Source organism: Chlorocebus sabaeus, chromosome 25, assembly GCF_047675955.1.
Source record: "Chlorocebus sabaeus isolate Y175 chromosome 25, mChlSab1.0.hap1, whole genome shotgun sequence".
Taxonomy (NCBI): domain Eukaryota; kingdom Metazoa; phylum Chordata; class Mammalia; order Primates; family Cercopithecidae; genus Chlorocebus; species Chlorocebus sabaeus.
The window spans coordinates 36,528,306-36,549,763 of record NC_132928.1 but is presented as its reverse complement, the minus strand read 5'-3'; the positions used below and the strand labels follow the sequence as shown (position 1 = coordinate 36,549,763).

The window sequence follows — 21,458 nt, the reverse complement described above, 5'->3', positions numbered from 1 at the left end:
GAATAGGGACAGGTATACCCCTTTTTGTTGAGCCATTCAAAAATTAATTTAATTTTAAAAGTAATTTAGTTTTTACCAGTTGTGAATAAATGAAAATTGCATGTTTAGGGTGAATGCTAACTTTAAGAAAATCTTGCCCATATATATGTTTGTGTATATATGTTTATGTATGTACTTATTTATGTTTAGAGATACCTTTTTAGGTATCAATGTTATGATGTTGGAGCATATACTTTGAAGCAACTAATTTCAGTCAGATCATCTCAGTAATTTGTAAGCTGAATTGTTAAAAATAGTTTGTCCTCTTAGAGACTTTGTAGTATAGATTAGTCTTTTAATAAAATGTTTTTGCAGAGCTGTTTTAAAACTGAACTTTTTACTGAGAGAAAATCACCATATAGAAGTATATGAAAAACTTAAAGCCTTTCACTTGTAATAATACCCAATATATATGTTGAAATAGTAATCCTTACATGAATCTTTTTATATCTTCAGCAACATCGGCAAGTATAGACAGAAGCGCTCCCTTAGAAATAGGTCTTCAGCGATCTACTCAAGGTATGTCTTGTTGCATGTTTATATTGAACTTTCAGAAACCTATTCCAAACTACACATTTATTTATTATTAATAATAAATAAATTCTCTTTCTTTTATAGTCAAACGAGCTGCAGATGAAGTTTTAGCAGAAGCAAAGAAACCACGAATTGAGGTAAAGAAACTTTATTTTAAACAATTTTATTTATATTCTTATTGAAATTGGGATTCTGTAGTAACAAAGGTTCTTTGATTGCAGTAACTTGAGAAGCTGTTTTTCTGGGAAAAATTTTTGTGGTAGGAAGAACAATTGATTAATAAGTAACTCAAGCTATAGTTTTAAGCTTTCACACATGCAAGCTATGTGATGGACAAATCATTTTATTTTCTTTGCTTTTATATTCTTATTGAAGAACATTGGCTCAAGGGTCAGAATTCTTTTTCCTTTCTTTTTTTTTTTTTTTTTTTTTTTTAAGGCAAAATCTTTCTCTGTCACCCGGGCTGGAGTCCAGTGGTGTAATCATAGCTTACTGTAGCCTCAACCTCCGGGGCTCGAGTGATCCCCCCCCACCTCAGCCTCCGAGTAGTTGGGAATGCAGGTGCCTGCCACCATGCCTGGCTAATTTTTTTTTTTTTCCAAATAGAGACAGGGTTTTTAAAATAGAGACTTTCTTTATGAAAGGCCAGATAGTAAATATTTTAAGCTTTATGGGCCATATAGTTTATGTTGCAACTATTTAATATTGTAGTGTGAAAGCACTCATAGACAATACATAAATGAACAGATGTGGCTATGTTTCTATAAAAAACTTCAGAAAACAGATGGCGGGCAAGACTTGGTCTTTGGGATGTAGTTTGCCTACCTTTGAAACAATGTGTTATGGGTGCTTGCTTTACTGCTCAGAGCTGCGAACACGAAGTACCTACTACTTTAATGTAATTTTAATTAAGGATATTCTGAGACATGGATCTGATATTTTTTAAGAGAATGATAATTGATTCATTGTTACTGCTCTATGCTATGTGTTATTCTAAGTACTTTATATGTATTAACTCATGTAATCTTATTTGCTCATAGATGATATGCATAGTACTCCTGGAACTCATTAAGTTGGTAGAACCATGCATGTCATCTATGAGCAAATAGGCTCAGACAGAGTAAGTGAATTGCTGAGGTTTGAAGAACCAGTTGGAACCTTGGCAGTCTGGTTTCTAGGCATTCCACTATACTGGGTATAAATTTTGTGGTAGTAAAACTGAATATTTTCCCTTATATGAAAGGAGATTGTGACCTGTGGTTAAAAAGTGTGTATGAATTTAGGGATACCATTTATTTGATCTCAAATTCCTGGCCTCAAGCAATCTGCCCACCTCGGCCTCCCAAAGTGCTGGGATTACTGCCGTGAGCCACTGCACCCAGCTCAAGGGATGCCATTTATTTGAAACAAACTGAACACCACAGTCTGTTTGAAAAAATTCAACGTGGCAGAAGTCCTAGTTTCCTGGGATTCCGGTAACTTAAAAAATCAGCAGAAAATGGCATAATACATTTTTTTTTTCAAATCATTTGTAGGGTTGAAATGTGTTACATAAACAGCTACGGTTTTCAGCATTTGTTTTCAGTTCAGTGTATGTCTTTTGAGGACCTGTAAGGAACTGTACTAGGAAAGAGAAACTGAGGGCAGAGTTTCTGATTTGATAAAAATCTAGGCCGCAGTTGTCTTTAAAATTAGTAGTTTTGTGAGGAATTGGAGTAATCTGGGCTATATCTTTATTGCGTGTGGAAAAAGTTGGATGCATTTGCCAAAATATTTTTGCATTTATTTCAGCCGATGTATTCATTTTAAGATTTTTACATGGTAGATTCATAATAGGACATGAATTGGAGCCCAACACCTTTTTGGATCTCTGGAGTATGCTGATGCTTTTTATACAGTTTTGTATTCTGTTAGTCATAGTCATTGACTCTGGTCCTCAGTTTTGTTATTTGTTGAATGTGAACATTAAACTAGATCAGGGTTACCAGATTTTGTTTTGTTTTTAACCAGTTGCTTTTCAGACTAAATTTTACTTGACATCATAATATGTGAATTAGATAAAAGCTGAGCTACCAGGGTTGAATTTCAGACAAGATCTTGAAGTGGCCCATGAGGCATTTAGTTGGAAGTTTCTAACGTTCTAAGGATCATCCTTTGAAAATCTTTAAGGTTTTCCTTTAAAGCATTTTGATTAGTGCTAATGGATTCAGGACCTGTAGCAACAGAGGAAAAAAAAATGGAGATGCCAAAATGAAATTTTTGACTTTGGTGAAGGCTTGTCATAACATTTGGTTATTAACTTTCTCAAAAAGATGAATTTATTTGTTGTGTCTTTCTGAAGAAAATTAGCTATGATATGGGAAGAACACTTAATCATAAAGAAAAAAGTGGCTAAGCAAGTTTTTCTTAAGCTATTAGATGATTCCAGTCTTAAGATTCAACGTATATTTATTGTTACTATCTTTATGTAGCTAAAAGTTTTAGTTTTGAAGTTGGCCTAAAGACACTGATACCTAGAATTGTAGAGGTAGGAAATTTGGTAAGGAAAAGTTATATGTAGTGTTTTTTCTTCTCAAAAGTTAAATAAAAATTTAAAATGCATTAACCAGTGGTTATTTCCAGGATGAAGAGTGTGTGCGCCTTGATAAAGAGAGATTGGCTGCCCGTTTGGAGGGTCACAAAGAAGGGATTGTACAGACCGAACAGATTAGGTAAGAATTGTTTTTAAGTAGAAAGTAGGTAGTTTAGATATATGTAAAGGTATAAGGAAAAGGAATATTAAAATGCTCTCCACATTTATGTTTACCACTTGAATTCATTGTATGCCTCTATGCTCTTAGTTCATAAGAGTATGTGTGGGGATTGGAAGTTAATGTGTTTATCATGCTTTTTGAAAAGTCTTCTTGATTCTATTACCATGTTGGTCTTTTTTTTTAAAAATTGCTTTATAAGCTGAGAAATTCATTTTATGTTATCTCTTATTGATAATGTACACCAGAGGTCAGCAAACTTTTTCTGGAAAGTGCCACATGTTAAATATTTTTAGCTTTGAAGGTAATATGGTCTCTTGAAACTACTGAGCTTATGTGGTGTAGGGAAAGCAGCCATAGACAGTACATAAATGGATGGGCATAGTTTCTTCACTTTTTAAAAATGTTTTCATTTTTCTGGATTCTGACTACTCAAACTCTACTTGAAGTTGTTTGACAGCTCACTTATGTTTTTTTCTTTTTTTGGATTCTTTTCTGTCTGTTTATATTCTTTTTTGAATTATTTTTGGATCGTTTCTGTTGTATTGAACTTTAAGTTTTGTTTTTTGTTTTTTTTTTTTGGCGGCAGATTTTCGCTCTTTCGCCCAGGCTAGAGTGCAGTGGTGCGATATTGACTCACTGCAACCTTCGCCTTCTGGTTTCAAGCGATTCTCCTGCCTCAGCCTCCCGAGTAGCTGGGATTACAGATGCCTGCCACAATGCCCAGCAACTTTATTAGTAGAGACGATGTTTTCACCATGTTGGCCAGGCTGGTCTCAAACTCCTGAACTCGTGATCCACCCGCCTTGGCCTCCCAAAGTGCTGGGATTACAGGCGTGAGCCACTGCGCCTGGGTGAACTTTAATATTTTTTTCTTTGACAGTTCACTTACGTTCTTTTCTTTTTTTGAATTCATTTTCTGTCTGTTATAGTCTTTTTTGAGTTCTTTTTGGGGAGTTTCTGTTGTGTTTTCAACTTAATTTTTTTTTTCTGTAATCCCATGCATGTTTAGTCTCCAACGTTGTAGTTTTCATCTCAAGTTTGTTTTGCTCTTTTTTTTTTGAGATGGAGTTCGGCTCTTGTGACCCAGGCTGGAGTGCAATGGCGTGATCTCGGCTCACTGCAACTTCCGCCTCCCGGGTTCAAGCGATTCTCCTGCCTCAGCCTCCCGAGTGGCTGGGATTACAGGCATATGCCACCACACCCAGCTAATTTTTGTATGTTTTGCTGTTTTTTAAAAAACATACCTACTTCATCTTTTCATTCAGCTTGTTGAAATATAGAACATAGTTCTTGTAATTATTTTCGTGCCTTGAGATTAATTGATATTTCTCTTCATTCTGCTTTATTACATGTCTGCTTTATTACATTTTCCTGCTTTATTACATATCATGTGATCTTTGATTGCACACCAAACATTGTGTATACTTTTTACCTCATTGAGTGCTAGATACTGTTATATTTCCCCACATCATCTTTAGCTTTTTTGGGGACACAGTTAAATCTCTTGGAAACAGTTTTGGGTCTTGATTTTAATTTATCTGAACATTAGTCTGCTAGGGTAATTATTCCCCACCCACTGAGGCAAGACCATTCTGAGTACGTAATACCTCATGAACATGAGGTTTCATTCTGGCTAGTGGAACAGGCACAATTCTTCACCTTGTGTGACCACTAGGCATTATTCTGTCTAATCCACTTGGGTGGTTCTTTATTCAGCCTTAGTTTCTTCATATTTGTGTTAGTCAGAATTCTGCTGGGGTATGTCAGGGGGACCTTCTATACACTTCTCAGGTGTTCTGACCTATGAATTCTAACTATCTTGGTCTTGCTGTAATCCCAGCTCCATTTCTTCTTATCTGAGAATCCGCTCAGTTCTCTATGGGTTCTCCTGCCAAGGCCATGTCTTGGAAACTTACAAGGCAATAAGCTGAGGCAGTCATAGGGCTTACCTTGTTTGTTTCTCATTTGTTAGGGAATTACTGTCCTTCATTGCTTGATATCTAGCATCTAGTAAACCGTTGTTTTATGTTATTTTGACTGGTTATTTAAAGGCTGGAGGGTTAGTCTAGTCTCTGGTACTTCATCTTGGCTATAAGTAGAAGTTCTATGTTTCAAAGTCCATTGGAGGCTTGATTATAGTTTGGAGAAGTACAGTAGTCACCCAGCCGTCTTCCGGGGATATGTTCCAAGACCTCCAGTGGGTGCCTGAAACCTCGGATAATCCTGAACTCCAGCCAAGGAATCCCAAGGTCACCTTGTCATTTAAGGGAAGCACTTTGGGAGTGGCATATGCGAATTGCTAGCGTCACTAGTCACTACTCTTGTGTTTTGGGGCCATTATTAGGTAAAATAAGGGCTACTTGAACATAAGTACTTTGATGCTGCCATCGTCAATCTGATAACCAAGATGGCTATTAAGCGACTACTGGGCAGGTAGTGTGTACAGTATCCATACATTGGACAAAAGGATCATTCGTGTCCAGATATCCCAGGCAAGTGTCCCAGGCAGGACAGTACAAGATTTCAACAGGCTACTGAGCATGGTACATAGTTTAAAACTTATGAATTATTTCTTTCTGGAATTTTCCATTTAATATTTTGGACTGTGGTTGATAGCGGGTAACTGAAACTGTGGAAAGCCAAACAGAGGAGTACTGTATTTGAATTTGGCTTAAGGTATGCTGGTGTGCTTTAGATTTTAAGGGAAATCTGCACAGTATTACACAAAATGCATCAAATGCCAGGTGCATATGAGCACTACTATAAAGTACCTTCATACCTAATCTAAATAAAATTAGAATACTATATAATACTGCTGTATTTAAACCTGCAGGAATTTTCATCCTTTTTCTAGATTTTGTGTAAACATAATTCAAGATTTTCATCTTGTGACTAAAGTATTATTTTTGTCTAGTGTTATTAAGGTACCCAAACACTTTTTAATTCTTTTTCTCATTTTACATGATAAAAGACACTTTGCTTAAGATTATCGTTTTATGACATGTATACTTTCAGTGTTAAGTCTTTTTTTATATTTCTGCAAATGTAGTCTCTTTTTACTATTTTGCCTATTTGAAAATGAAGGAAAGGGAAGAAAAAGGAAACTGTATAAAATACGGTTTTATCTTCCAGAGATTAAAGGAGTATGTTTTTGGTGACATAAAAGCCTGTCACTTAATTATGTTCTGCACTATGGCATACAAGTTTGAGACCTTGAAATAAATTTCAAGGAAAACCTAGGCTTTGAACTTTCTGTAGGATGGATTTTTTACCCCCTTCCAAAGTAGCCTCTGTGTGTGTGTGTGTGTAATTTCTGTAGACAGAAAAAATATAAAGAAAAGCACCTGTATTAATGAGTCTTGCATTTTTGCGAGGAAGAGATGAAAAACCATCAAGAATTTTGTTGCATTGATACTTCTAAGAAATTACTAATTTGCTCTTAGAGTAATATCTTGACATAAATTCTTTATAAAAATTTTATGTAATTGCAGAATAGCAAGTCAGTCTTACAGATAAGAACACCTTAATTATTGCCATTAAAGTGTTTTTACCAGAAATTTATAAATGTAACAAAATATATTTATGATACACTCCAGGAATCCTTGCTGTGAAAATTTAAAAAAGAAATTGCTTTTAGGTCTTTGTCTGAAGCTATGTCAGTGGAAAAAATTGCTGCAATCAAAGCCAAAATTATGGCTAAGAAAAGGTCTACTATCAAGACTGATCTAGATGATGACATAACTGCCCTTAAACAGAGGAGTTTTGTGGATGCTGAGGTAGATGTGACCCGAGATATTGTCAGCAGAGAGAGAGTATGGAGGACACGAACCACCATCTTACAAAGCACAGGAAAGGTAATTTATTTTACTCATTCATTGGTGTGTGAGAGAGAGAGAGAGAGAGAGAGAGTGAGTGAGTGTGTGTGTGTGTGTGTGTTTAATCTGTGGTTATAGAATTGGTTAAAGTTTGCTTTTAGGTGGAAGTTTCAAGTTTTATCTCTTTGAAAGCTCAGTAATAATGGAGATTTCCAGATGGTCATTTTTACCATTCCATTCTTGAATATGGTTGTTATTCATCAGAGATGCTGATGAAAAAGTAGGAATCAAAATGCAAGCTCCTTCACACATGATTTGCAAATCAAAGGATAGTCCAGTTTTCCTGTTGAGTCATTTTTGCTTAAACCTAATAAACAAGGATTAATATTGATGACAAGTTCTCTGGTTATTAATGCCATCATTATTTTTTTCCCACATAGTAGAGAACTTATGGAAATCTGTAGCAAACATTTATTGAGTATATTTTACACACTATATTCTGTTGTGTGGGTATAGCAGTTTTTTCATTTGTTCCCTATTAGTGGAAATTGTTTTCTTTTGTTTTTGCTCCAAAGAGTGTGCGATTTTTCTCCCTTTCTCTGGCCTTCCTTTCTTCTCTCTACCTTCCTCTGCCTTCCTCTCTTTCTCCTCCTGTTTCCCTCTCTTCCTCCTTCCCTTGCTTCCTTTTCACCGTTATGAATAATGCATTAGAAAACATTGTTGTACATATACCTTTGTGTATTTATGTGTATATAGACAAAGGATTAATTCTTGGAAACAAATTGCTGGTTAAAGGAGATATGCACTTTATATTTTGAAAGATAAAAATCTGAAATACTTGAATGTCCAGTATTTTCATAGATCTCCAAAAAGAGGATGCATTTACCCTGATTTATGTACTTACTTTCATTTGTCTTTTCCTCTTCAGTGCCTCAATTTTCTCTTAAATGTTTTCTCCACTGATGCACACTTGTTAATAGTGATGATCTAGTAAGAATGTTGAAGTGTGCAAGGTTACTTGTGAAACTGAAATTTAACACTGTTTTAGGCAAATTGGTTTTGGTTGTAGAATTTTGGGATTTTAGCCTTCAATTTACATTGCTATTTTAGTGGAAGTAAAGTTATGAAAAGAGTATATGAAGAAAATAATCATTTCTTTTTCTTTTGTACTTTGACTTGTTTTACAAAGTACCTAAGGTTAAGATTAGGAATCATTCTCCAGAGCTTAGAATTGTAGAGAAATCTGAGGATGTGAGTGAACTTCCATTTTTGCTCTTTACAATAAAATGTTTGTTGATACTGATTTTCACTGTCTAGTATGGCTAATACTTGAGTAATATTGTGACTTATGTTGATCCACCAGTGTTCATTCAAATCAAAAAATCTCAAATTCATAGAGAGGAATAAAAACAGGTGATACACCCTCCCTAACTTTTAGACCAGACATTACTTTTTCAAGTAATTGAGGTGAACAATTTTCTTTGAGCTCTAGGTGGCAGGATTGTACCATCATTTCTAAACTTACTGATTTAATATTGTTAGTACCACTATATCTTTTAAAAAGTAAGTTAATAGAAGAATTGTAGCTAGGCTTGCTTAAATGAGTATTATTAGCATTTAAAAAAATACTTTGATAGTCTGTGTATTGGTTTTATCAGGTACACTTTAAAAATACTCTTAGGCAGGTGAGAATAAAAAAATTACTCTAGATACTTAAAGCCTTGTGGATTTTAGATAGACCTTCATTATTACTAGTTATCAGGGCTTTCTTATTTTTTGAGTTTCAGGAACAAAAGTTAGGTTGAAGATTCATGAGAGGCTGGGTGCGGTGGTTCACGCCTATAATCCCAGCACTTTGGGAAGTCAAGGCAGGTGGACCAGTTGAGGTCAGGAGTTCAATTCCAACCTGGACAACATGGTGAAACCCCGTCTCTACTAAAAACACAAAAATTAGCTGGGCATGGTGGCGTGCTCTTGTAATCCCAGCTACCCAGGAGGCTGAGCCAGGAGAATTACTTGAACCTGGGAGGTGGAAGTTACAATGAGCTGAGATTGTGCCATTGCACTCTAGCTTGGGTGACAGAGTAAGACTCTGTCTCAAAAAAAAAAAAAAAAAAGATTTCATGAGAGGTATAAATATGTTGTCATTTTTTTCAAGGACCCCAAATAAAGCAACTTGATTTTATAATGCCATTTAGAAAACATACTTTTAAACTTACATAAATTAGGTGAAAGATTTATACGATCTGAAGAGAAATGTATATAAACATATATAAATTATATAAATTAGTATATGTTCATCGTTGAAAAACTGATAAAAGGATATTACTAGAAGGAAGATGTTAATCACCTGTAATGTAATTCTACTACATAGCAGATTGATGATAATATTGATTAATTCCTCTTTATTTTTAAAGTAGTGAGATTTGCTTTTCATATATTTCCAACTATTTTTATAGTAAGACTAAGATTTTATGTGCATTTTTCACTGTATTGACCTTTGCAGTGATGGCGCAAAATCAATGGTTGGTAAAACTGCTGGTCTTGGTGTGAATCAAGGCAATGGCACTTAACTTTACTGGTAGCCATTGTGTTCTTTACTCACTAATGTCCTTGATGATGTTTTTAAAATTTATGAATTTTGTTAACTCTTGACCCTCAAGTATATCTTTTTAATATTTTGTGTGATGAAATTGGAATGTAGAAAGCACTTCTGCAAACATGATGGTTATTCTCATCAGGAGACTTGTGCCATTATATGAAGTATAAACTGAATCAACATTTTTTTATTAGAGTGTTATTCAGACTTGGTTATTTGGCAGATTTTTTTTTTTGAAAGTGAAGGAAATAAATATGTTCCTTCAAGGAAAGCAACTGATAGTATTTGTTGCCAATGATAAAATGAGAGCTTTCATGAGAAAGTTAGAATTTTGGGAAGTTTCTTTATGCTGCTGTCACCATAACACTTTTCTAATCCTTTTTCTACCCATAAGTAAAGAAACAAGCAATTTTCTAATTCTTAAAGTCTTCTAGTGAGTCTTTTACAAATAATATTAACAAGTATAGTTTGTTGATACTGTATAATTAACCATGTTAATATTTGGAAAATGTACATAGTTCAGTGACTGATATTTTCCAGATGACCAGTGAATGCTGTCACAAATCATACATGGGTAAAAAGTTCATTTAAAGTGCAAGAGAGACTGATGGATTTTAAAGTACCTATACACAAAGTTTATGGATGTGGTTTCCACGTTGCATTAACCTTTAAGAACCATTTATTGCATTATGGTATAATATCAAAGAAGACTATCCACAGTTACCTGAAAAACTACTAGAATGTTCTTCCCTTTTCCAACTGTTTGTGTAAGGATACGTTTTCTCTGTATTCTTTGACCAAATAAGAGAGCACAGTGAATGTTGAATGTAGAAGCCTATCTGAGAATATAGCTGTCTTCTATTAAGCCAGAGATTAAGGAAATTTGCAAAAATTAAAAACCTGCCACTGTTTCTTGTCATTACCTTTATGCATTTTGAAAAGTGATTTTTCATGAAATATGCTATTATGTTTACATGAAATCTTGTCTTCTTATTTTTAAAAGAATTTAAATTTTTTTCAGTTTTAATCTTTAATTCAATAGATACTGTAATTCACACAAACTTAAAGCTCTTTGGGGTCCTCAATAATTTGTAAGAGTGCAAAGGGGTCCTGAGACTTATATTTGCTGCTCCAGAGAATTATAGGAATTAGTTAGCACTGCAACTGATATAGTGATAATAGTGATATTTCAAGCAGCCTCTCATTTTATATACATATTTATTTGTATAGTATTTAACATCTACAAACTAGGCCAGTGCTAAGCACTGACCGGAGGTGCATTGGTCTTAGCTCTCACAGAAGTTACACTCTTTAGCAGAAGTCAAAATTAAATAAGCAGTAATTATTAGGTACATTGTAGGGCAGACACCCAGCAAGGGCAGGTAACTTAATTGAGAGTAAAGAGGAGTGACACCTAAAGAATAAAAACGAGTGAGAGAGGTGAAAGGGGTAAGGTGGGAAGAGTGGTGCAAGCCAAGGAAACAGAATGCTTTGTTTAAAGAAGAGAAATTATGTTGTATTTGAGGTTCATGAGGGCAGTGGCCATGTCTTTTTTGATCATGATTGTACCCAAGTGCCAAGCAAGGTATTTGACTTAGAGTAGATTCTTACTACATATTCCTTCAAATGTTAAGCGATTGATAGGCGGCATAAGAAGAGCCCCAAAGGAACTGTCAGACATTAGGGGTAAAACCGAGAGAGAGTAGCATCTCAGAGGCCAAGTGTCTTTGTCTGTTTTCTGCTGCTGTGGATATCACAGACTGGGTAATTTGTGAAGACAAGAAATTTCTCACATTTCTGTAGGCTGGGAAATCCAAGAGCATAGCAGTGGCATCTGGTGAGGGTCATTTCATGGCAGAAGGCAGAAGCAAGCAAGCAAGCAAATGAGACACAGAGAGAAATGGGGCCAAACTTATTATATCGGGAATCTGAGCCCACTTTTGCAAAAACAACATTAATTCATTCGTAAGGGTGGAGCCCTTATGACCTACCTAATCACCTCTTAAAGTCTCCACCTCCTAATACTATTACAAGGAGTAAAATTTCGACATGAGTTTTAGAGGAGACATTCAATCTGTAGCATGAAGGAAGAATGTTTCTTGAAGGAAAAAGTAGTCAGATTAGTTAGCTGTGTTGACTTTTGATCAGCATGTAATTGCATCATAAGTCGAAGAGCATTTGTACTTGTACTTTCCAACTTTATCATGGCTCACTGCAAGCTCCACCTCCCAGATTCACGCCATTCCCCTGCCTCAGCCTCCCGAGTAGCTGGGACTACAGGTGCCTGCCACCATGCCCGGCTAATTTTTTGTAGTTTTGGTAGAGACGGAGTTTCACCATGTTAGCCAGAATGGCCTTGATCTCCTGACCTCGTGATCCACCCACCTTGGCTTCCCAAAGTGCTGAGATTACAGGCGTGAGCCACTGCGCCTGGCCTTATTTAGATTTTTACTTGTTTTCTGGTTTTATATTTGAACAGATGCCGAATATGAAATATATGAATACATTTGTAGCAGTTTAAGTAAAATGAAAGTGATGAATACCATGGGATTTACAATAATCAGTCTGTGGATGAATATCTTAGTGGCTGGTTTTTACATTTGTGTATAATAATGATACCTTATGACATACATAGTAGGGAAGAATTGATAGTAAGATAACAGTCTTAAATTATTTATTAAGTAAATTTACTATTGTATATTTAAAGTGGGCTTAATTAAAATCCATTTATATTTTAGAATTTTTCCAAGAACATTTTTGCAATTCTTCAATCTGTAAAAGCCAGAGAAGAAGGGCGTGCACCTGAACAGCGACCAGCCCCAAATGCAGCACCTGTGGTAAGAATGCTTTACTGCTTTACAGTAATTTTAATGAAGTTGCCACTTACATTGCAGTGTAGTAACATTAAAGACATCTTCACATTTTAAAATCAGTGGATTCTAAACCTTTTGCTGCTTCCGAATATCTGAAAGATGTGAAAGCCCTTCCCAGCATTAAAAGTTACTTATTTCAGCAGTAATTCTTAACCAGAGCAGTAATTCTTAATATACCTGGGTCAGAGTCTGAAAAAGGTTAATTAAGGAAAACCCTTTATTTATTTTAGGTAAACTGGCTGGCCTACTCATTGTTGCTTGGGAACTAACCATTGTTAATAACATAAATCTCTGTTACCTCCCAGTTTGGGGTTCTTTTTGACATTATATCTATTACACCTTGGTGAATGTATTTCTCCTGGTCACCAGCCATGCTTTCCTTTAATTGTGCCTCCATTTCAGCTGCTCTGAGAGTTGACTGCCTTCTCTTTGAAATGCCATTTAAGACCCTCCCAAAGTAAATTTCATATATGACATACAGCCTGTATTTAAATTCAAACATACTCTAATTTTGTTGAAAATCCTTCCAGCTATTTTCATGTGATTCAACAAAGGAACAAAACACACAAATGAAATTGTTTCTATTTTCTGCAATAGAAAATAGAAGATTCTATAAATAGAAAATTTATTTAAAAAAATTTTTTTTTGAGATAGAGTCTCACTCTGTTGCCCAGGCTGGAGTCACTGGCCTGATCTTGGCTCGCTGCAACCTCCACCTCCTGGGTTCCAGTGATTCTTCTGCCTCAGCCTCCCAAGTAGCTGGGATTACAGGCACATGCCACCATGCCTGGTTAATTTTTGTATTTTTAGTAGAGATGGGGTTTCATCATGTTGGCCAGGCTGGTCTTGAACTTCTAATCTCAGGTGATCTGCCTGCCTCAGCCTCCCAAAGAATCTTCTATATTTTTAAAACTATGTCAGGTTTTAAAAGGCATATTGAAATGTATTAGAGTACTAATATAGCCTTTGCAACTACTTTGTAGTAGTTTTATTTGCTCATGAAATTGTTGGAATTTAACTTTTAAAGATGGTAGATTTTTGTTGATAATTAGATAAATACTTTTAGTTGATTCTCCATCAAGTACTTAAGTGCCTACTATTAGACAGTCTGCTAGTGATCCTGAGATACAATAATGAGAAAGATTATAGTCCCTACTTTCTTTGAGCTTGTAGTCTAATACAGCAGTCCCCAACCTTTTTGGCACCAGGGACCAGTTTCATGGAAGACAGTTTTTTCACGAATTGGGGGAGGGTTTTGGAATGAAACTGTTCCACCTCAGATCATCAGGGTTTAGTTAGAGTCTCATAATGACCATGTAACCTAGATCCCTCAGCAGTTCCTTACTTAAATGTTTTTTTTTTTTTAAAGGTAGTGAAGTAAGAGCTATGATGGCAAAGCACAGGGTACTTAGAATTATGAATTGGTTGACATTTCGAATAGCAGTTGATAGGAAACATGTCAAACCTTAAAACAGTTCTACCATTTGTGACTGCATATTCTTTCTGTATATTTATATAATCGTTAGAATACTTGAAGGTTTTAATGTTTGGCCCTTGACTATAGAAGTATATGCCTAGTGTGAAGTAAGCGTATATTTATCATTCTTGATAGGTATTGATAAGTGTATTTGGCATAATATTTGATATAGAATCCTATTGTAGTAAAATGAAAAGTATTTCAGTCTTCATGAATTTTCCAAGTAGCTTTGAGAATATTGTTAAATATGTGTTTTTAGTTTGTTAAACATTGTGAGTTTTGATAAAGTATTTGTGATTAAATAATGCATCATTAGACTAACAGCCTTTTCTAATTATTTTAAAAAAGATACCTCTTACTTCAGTCTTACTCTGTTTATAATGGATTAATCATCATGGCTTTCATGTTTATTTAAGGATTAATAGTTTGGTGGATAATTCAGCTAAAAGTCTCTAAAACTAAACTCAATATACTTTGAATTTAAGGGTTTTTTGTTTTGTTTTGTTAAAACAATTATTATTGGAGGGAAGAGTATTACGTCATAAAGATACTTTAGCCAGGTATAGTGGCTCATACCTGTAATCCTAGCACTTTGGGAGACTGAGGTCGATCACCTGAGACTGGGATTCAAAACCAGCTTGAGCAGCATGGTGAAACTTTGTCTCTATAAAAAAATTTAAAAAAAAAAATTAGCTGAGTGTGGTGGTACATGCCTGTGGTGCCAGCTACTTGGAAGGCTGAGCGGGGAGGATCACTTGGGCCCAGGAGGTCTTGGCTGCAGTGAGCCATGGTCACACTACTGCACTCCAGCACATTAAATAAGTGACGTTTAAAAATACTAACAAATAACTCATAATTAATTTTTTTTACAGGATCCTACTTTGCGCACCAAACAGCCTATCCCAGCTGCCTATAACAGATACGATCAGGAAAGATTCAAAGGAAAAGAAGGCAAGTTGCTTAATTCTTATCTTCCCCTTAGTGTGGTTGTGTTGAACTTGAGAGACAGTATGGGCTGATGTTTGGGTAGGGTAAGGGTTGGCAAAATAATGTCTACAGACCAGATCTTACCCACTGCAAGTTTTCTTAAATAACATTTTGTTGGGACACAGCCACACTCATTCATTTATGTATTTTATATATGACTGCTTTGGCTTTGTGACATCAGTATAAAATTGTTTCAGTAGAGACTGTGTAGCCTACAAAGCCTAAAAATATTATTTGACCCTTTACAGAAAAAAGTTGGCCAGCCCTTGGTTAATAGCATGGATTCTGGATCCAGATAGCTTATGTCGTATTAACTTTTTATGTGAATTTTAATGTTACTTTAACTACATTCTGCCTTAGTTTTCTCCTGTGTGTAATTAAAATATTACTATAGTACCTGTCTCTTATGGTTATTATGAGTATTGGACTGGTTAATAAATATTAAGTTCCCAGAATAGTATCTGATAGGTAAGTAAATTATCTATAAATGTTTGCTGTTATTCATACTGCTTTTGTTTTTATATAAAGTAGAGATTTTATATGTTGTCATGTTTCTCAAGTTATAAATGTGTATGTGCATTGAGAACTTGGAAACAGATTTTGAGCAATGATGGGAGGACTTATTTTGTGATGGTCTACGTGATATTGTGGCTAATGCAATAATGAACCATTTCTGCAGTTGTGAGGTGAGACTAATGTCAGTGTAACTTCCTCTTGGAATCTTCATTCATCATGACTTGATTCATGAAAATATTAAGTAGAAGCAGCTGGAAGTTAATGATATTTTTATGCATAATCTGAAATCTTAAGGTTTTTTTAAATGATATGTTGCCTTGATGCAATGTATTTTGTGTGCTGACTTCATTTAGTTGATAAAAGCATGCACTGGATATGTGCCACAGAAAGACTACGTCCATTCTTTCGTTATAATATTCAATGTTTTTCTTGGGGAATGAATTATATAAAGCAGAGGTTGGTAAATTACATCTCCAAAACTAAATATAATCCTCCATGGGCCAAATTGGGTTGCCCCCATTTGATCACATATATTGTGTATTCTGTTTTTGCACTACAGATACAGAATTGGGTAGTTGTGACAGAGATTTTAAGGCTTGCAGTATGTGAAATATTTGCCTTTGCGGAAAGGCATATTGGGATTCTGTCCTGGCACTCCAATCATTATTTACAACACTGCTGTCTATAAAATATATAATATGGTTGATTGCTGTGGCTCACACCTGTAATCCCAGCACTTTTGGAGGTGGAGGCAGGAGGATTGCTTGAGTTCAGTGCTTTGTGACCAGCCTGACCAAGATGGCAAGACCCCATCTCTACTAAAAATACAAAAAAATAGCTGGGTGCAGTGGTACATGCCAGTGGTCCTAGCTACTCAGGAGGCTGAGGTGGGAGGATTGCTTGAACCTGCGGAGGAGGGATGAGAGAAGAGGTTGCAGTGAACTGAGATTGTGCCACTGTACTCCAGGCTAGGTGACAGAGTAAGACCCTACCTCAAAAGAAAAAAAAAAGTGTGTGTGTGTATATATGTGTATGTATGTATATAAAAATAAGTATATGCCTTATGACTGAAACTTTGGAACACTACTTTTTATAACTTTGGGTCTTCTCATGGTATTAGGTGCTTTTAATGGTACTGTCATTGAGTATTAGTAGTAAGTAATTTGGAGTTATAAAGTATTCAGTCTAATTTTTGAACATAATTGCAGAGATAGTCTTAACCAGCTTCTATACAATAGGCTTGCTGGTCTTTATTTAATATATTAGTATTTTTTACCCTAGTGTCCTTTTTAAAGTTTTTATCTTCACAAGTATGGAATTTAATTTTACATAGTAGATTCAAGGCTTTGTTATACTATTGAACCATCACATTCAATGTAGATTATTACTTTAGATTTGTTATAGGTCATAAGATACATGATCTATAAAATCTTAACAGTAAGCCTCTTTTTTTCATAGAAACGGAAGGCTTCAAAATTGACACTATGGGAACCTACCATGGTATGACACTGAAATCTGTAACGGTAAGTTAATTTGGCTGTAGATGTTCTTTTGTTCCAGGGATTTTATGTGAGTAGCACATGTTGAAGAAAATATTCTCTTATATTTTTTATTTCAAACATTTTTCTTTGTTGATCACTTGTGCTGATTGATCTGTGTGGTGTATTGATTCATGGGTATCCTGTTTTGTGTTTCTTTTCCTTCAAACTAAGTTGAATATATGTAAACAAAAGCTGATTTGATTAACTTGCAAGTAGGGCAGTGCCACCTGGTCAGTATTTAAAGCCATTAAGTTATGAGGTCAGTTTGGGAGAGCTTTTTGGCATAATATTCTTTGTTTTTAAAAATGTAATGTCTTACGCTCTTTAAAGAGAGAGATTATAGTGATTATAATGCTTACAGAGTATGTAATTAAGAGAACTAAATACTTGGGTATCTGTGAATATAAGCCTTTGGTTCACGTTTAGCAAACTTTCTTTTTTTAACCTCCTTAAAATGGTTATTTCTATATATTCTGACCAAGCCATATTTAACACTTTTAATTTTTATTTAGTTAATGATTGGATTGGATTCTAGTAATCTCATTTTGCATATTTATATTCTAGATCGTTATACCTTTTATACTTTTATTTATATTCTAGATTATACTTTTAAAATACTATGCATGTGTGTTAAATAGAGTATACTTAAGACACTAATACCAAACTTTTGTCTTTGCTTGTGAATCATCAGATCTTTATGGACTCTATGTAACATGGAATCATTGTATATGTGCTGTGATTTCTCAGAACTAACATATAACTTTATACCTACGTGGAATTTTTCATGTTTTACTCACTCATTTCCAAAAGCAAATAGCAAGTATAGAGATCTGATTTTAAGTCTGTTTTTTTCTGGACTTCAAATTGGGATTGGATATTAGATGTTTTGTTAATATACGTGTTTTTAAATTGTCATCAGATTTGTTTCTGTATTATTAAATTATATGTAGATTAATGAATTCATTCAAGAAGTACTTATTGAGCATTTGTGTCGGATCCTGTCCTTGTTGCTGGTCATACAGCTGTGAATAAATCAGATGAGGCTTGTTTAGATGAGAAGTCAGAGATACTTCTCTCAGGAGGTAACAGTTGAACAGAGACTTGGATTGCATTCCTCTGCATCAAGGCAGGGATCAAGACTGAGGTCCAGTTGGGCAACAGCAAGGCGGCCAGTGTTGTTAGAGTTTAGAGAATTAGGGCAAAAGTCATGAGGGATTAGATACTCCCAACTTATGCAGTCTGCCTGGTTCTTCCTGACTTCAATATATAATTCATGGCTAAAGATTTAGTTTAAATTCTTACGTGATTTGGTTATTGACATCTTGGAACAGAACTTGCCTACTAATCATTTCCCTAAGTGCAACAGAACTTGCCCACTGATCATTCCCTAAGTGAATTAGTCGTAGAATGAAGTTGTTATCCTTGGGGAGCCATCAAAGTAAGTTTTTTGTTATTTTTGTTATTTTTGTTTTTGCTTTTCTAATCCATCCCTGTAGCTCTGAAATGCCATGAAATGGTTTTATTATCTGAGCTTCTTTGCAAATAGTAAAATCTGTGATGGTTTTTATAGTGGTCCTTTGTACAGAGCAGTTTTTCTAAAATTTAAGGATAGCTTCTTCATTGATCAGTATGAGAATGACATGATTCTGTGATATCATCAGAGACTGCTAAATATACTGAAAGGTGAATTTAAGCAATATACTGAAGTATGCTGAAAAAGAGGGGTGAATTTAAGCAAATTTATGCTGTGTCATTTTTAAAGAATAATCATGAAAAAAGTGTTGTGTAGGAATGCAACAGAAAGACTAAAAATGGTTAAATTGCTGATAGTTTTATTAATACCCAGTTTGAATATCTGTGTTGTTTATGATCTGATTTATGCAGTTGTTAGAATTAATACCTAGAGAAATTTGAACTTGAAAGCTTTGAAGTTCTCAGATAATTATTTTTAAGTTGTGTCTCAGACTTACGTTTCCAATTTAATATTTTTTTCTCTTCTTTTCTGCTTTGGAATTACTACCTATTTGTGAGCTCGTGAGTTGCACCAACTTTCTACCTTATTCTCCAGTCAAGAAAGTTTCTCCATTATAATATCCATCCAGACATACAAGGATGTTAAATACATGTTAAAAGGCTTTGCTGCCCAGATGTAACTTCCTTTCTAATTTATGTATAGTTCATTTTTGCTGCCATTGTTCTCCAGTGTTTTGATATGCCTGGTTAATATACATAGTTAGTAAAATTAGGATCAATCTATGTATCTTTTAAGTTAAACATCAGATTTCTGATATATGCAAGACTAAATTATGCAGACAGCTAGAATATTTTTATGCAGATAGATTATTTCCTATATATTTTATAGAGAAGGATATATGTTTTGGTAATCACATTTCATAAGAATCATGAAGTAGTGAAAGTTTTTATATAAGTAAAGGCCCCAGGGAGAGTGCTTTGATAATATTTTATGAAAATAAGAATTATTCAAACTTATGGCAATAGAAACCCAGGTATCTTTAAAGTTACAAATTTGTATAGATGGGTTTCTGGTTAACTTTTGACTTAGGCCATGAAATATGTTTCACAGTAAAGATTCCAGAGGCCCAAGCCATGAAATTGTTGATTCGATAGAGAACTTTTCCCAGTTTGGAGCTTTTCCCCCAAATTTGTTACTTGGGTTCTATAATATTTAAGAAACACTAGGTTAGGCCAGGCGCAGTGGCTCATGCCTGTAATCCCAGCACTTTGGAGGCCAAGGCAGGCAGATCACTTGAGGCCAGGAGTTCAAGACCAGCTTGGTTAATGTGGCAAAACCCCATCTACTAAAAATGAAAAATTAGCCAGGACATGGTGGCGCACACCTGTAATCCCAGCTACTCCGGAGGCTGAGGCAGAAGAATTGCGTGAACTCAGGAGGCGGAGGCTGCGGTGAGCCAAGATTAGGCCACTGCAATCTAGTCTGGGTGACAGAGAGTGAGACTCTGTCTCAAAAACAAACCAAAAAACTCCACTAGATTAAACAGATTTTGTGGTTCACGAATCTCATTGTTTTTAATGTATGAGTATCTAAATTGGAAGAATATGCAGTCTTTCTAAGCTTATTTAACCCGCTGAGTTTGCCCCTACCCTAACACCTAGGGAGTATTCTTGGAAAGAACTAGTGTTTCATAGAATCAGGTTAAGTAAAGCTATCTCAGAATTATGTGGAGGTAGAAACCATTCAGTGGGGGAAATAACAATAATTTTCATGGTTTCGTTTTGTGAAAGGGTCGTATTAGACAAAGAATGTCACTTGACAAAGTTTTTATTGCATAGTAAATGAGAGAATATGATGAAGACCTGTTTTTGCTTGTTGTATAGTAGCAAGGAACCAATTTATGGTTCCACTGGAGAAATAATTAGAAGATGGTGATCACAGTTCACTCTTATTAATAAGGATTTGGTAGTTGCATTGAGAACCACTTCATTTTAACCTGTCTAGCCTGTTCATATTTAACTGGAAGGGTTACAAACTCTGACCTCTATTTGTTCTTAGTGAGTATCATTGACTCTTGATTACCTTTACTGTCTTCATTTTTGAGGAAGCATCTCACACCCTGCAATTATAGAGATTAAAAGCTTTCCTTTAAGATCTTTGCTTGAATTTATTCCAATAGTCATCATCGTTGTTACAATAAGTATGTTTTGGGGAACAATTTTTTTGATAGTGAGTAAACTTAGGTAGTTTTATACAGTTTGCTAGATGTGTAATATTATCACCATCAATTCTCAGGAGGATGCAGAATCTCAGGGTGTCAACCAGGTTATATTCTTAAAAGCAGGAACACATACATTAGCACCTTCCCCACCCCACCACTGTTTTATAAAGCTTTCTTCATTCCCATTTGGTTGTTGATTAATTTGTTGTTCATCTCTGCTTGAATTGTTACGAGAGTGCTGTAGTAGCAGTAATGTTCTGGAGTTGAGTGTAGAGTTCAGCCCTGCAGATAATGGAGAATTTTTAAAAGCTGTCTTCCTTAGGGCTCTATTTCCTCCTCTTCCTCTTTCCTTTAGCAAGTATTTCTTGAGTGCATGCTGTGTGCCTTGCAGTGTGTCGAGTGCTGGGACATCAACGATGAACAAAACCAGACGTGTTCTTACGGACTTTATGATCTGGTTGGGGAGGGCACATTAGTCATACTATAAAATTGTGACTATGCCAAGTATTAGAGGTATATTGTGCAACAAGAGCCTAAAATTGGATTTGTTGCAGGAGTTAGAATACTTCATTAAGGAGTTAATGCTTGAATAAGATCAGAAGTTTGTGTAGGATTTAACTTGGTGATGA

General features: G+C 35.2%; 1 protein-coding gene across 1 annotated transcript in view; it reads left to right on the top strand.

The window, feature by feature from the left end:
* The window catches only part of CDC73 (cell division cycle 73), a 137,859-nt gene that overhangs the window by 12,579 nt on the left and 103,822 nt on the right, over positions 1-21,458 (top strand). Inside the window, exons 4-10 of the mRNA XM_073011655.1 lie at positions 496-558; positions 658-710; positions 3,196-3,284; positions 6,964-7,180; positions 12,479-12,577; positions 14,963-15,041; positions 17,052-17,116. Coding sequence (XP_072867756.1) covers positions 496-558; positions 658-710; positions 3,196-3,284; positions 6,964-7,180; positions 12,479-12,577; positions 14,963-15,041; positions 17,052-17,116 — 665 coding nt within the window. The remainder of the gene's footprint in view (positions 1-495; positions 559-657; positions 711-3,195; positions 3,285-6,963; positions 7,181-12,478; positions 12,578-14,962; positions 15,042-17,051; positions 17,117-21,458) is intronic.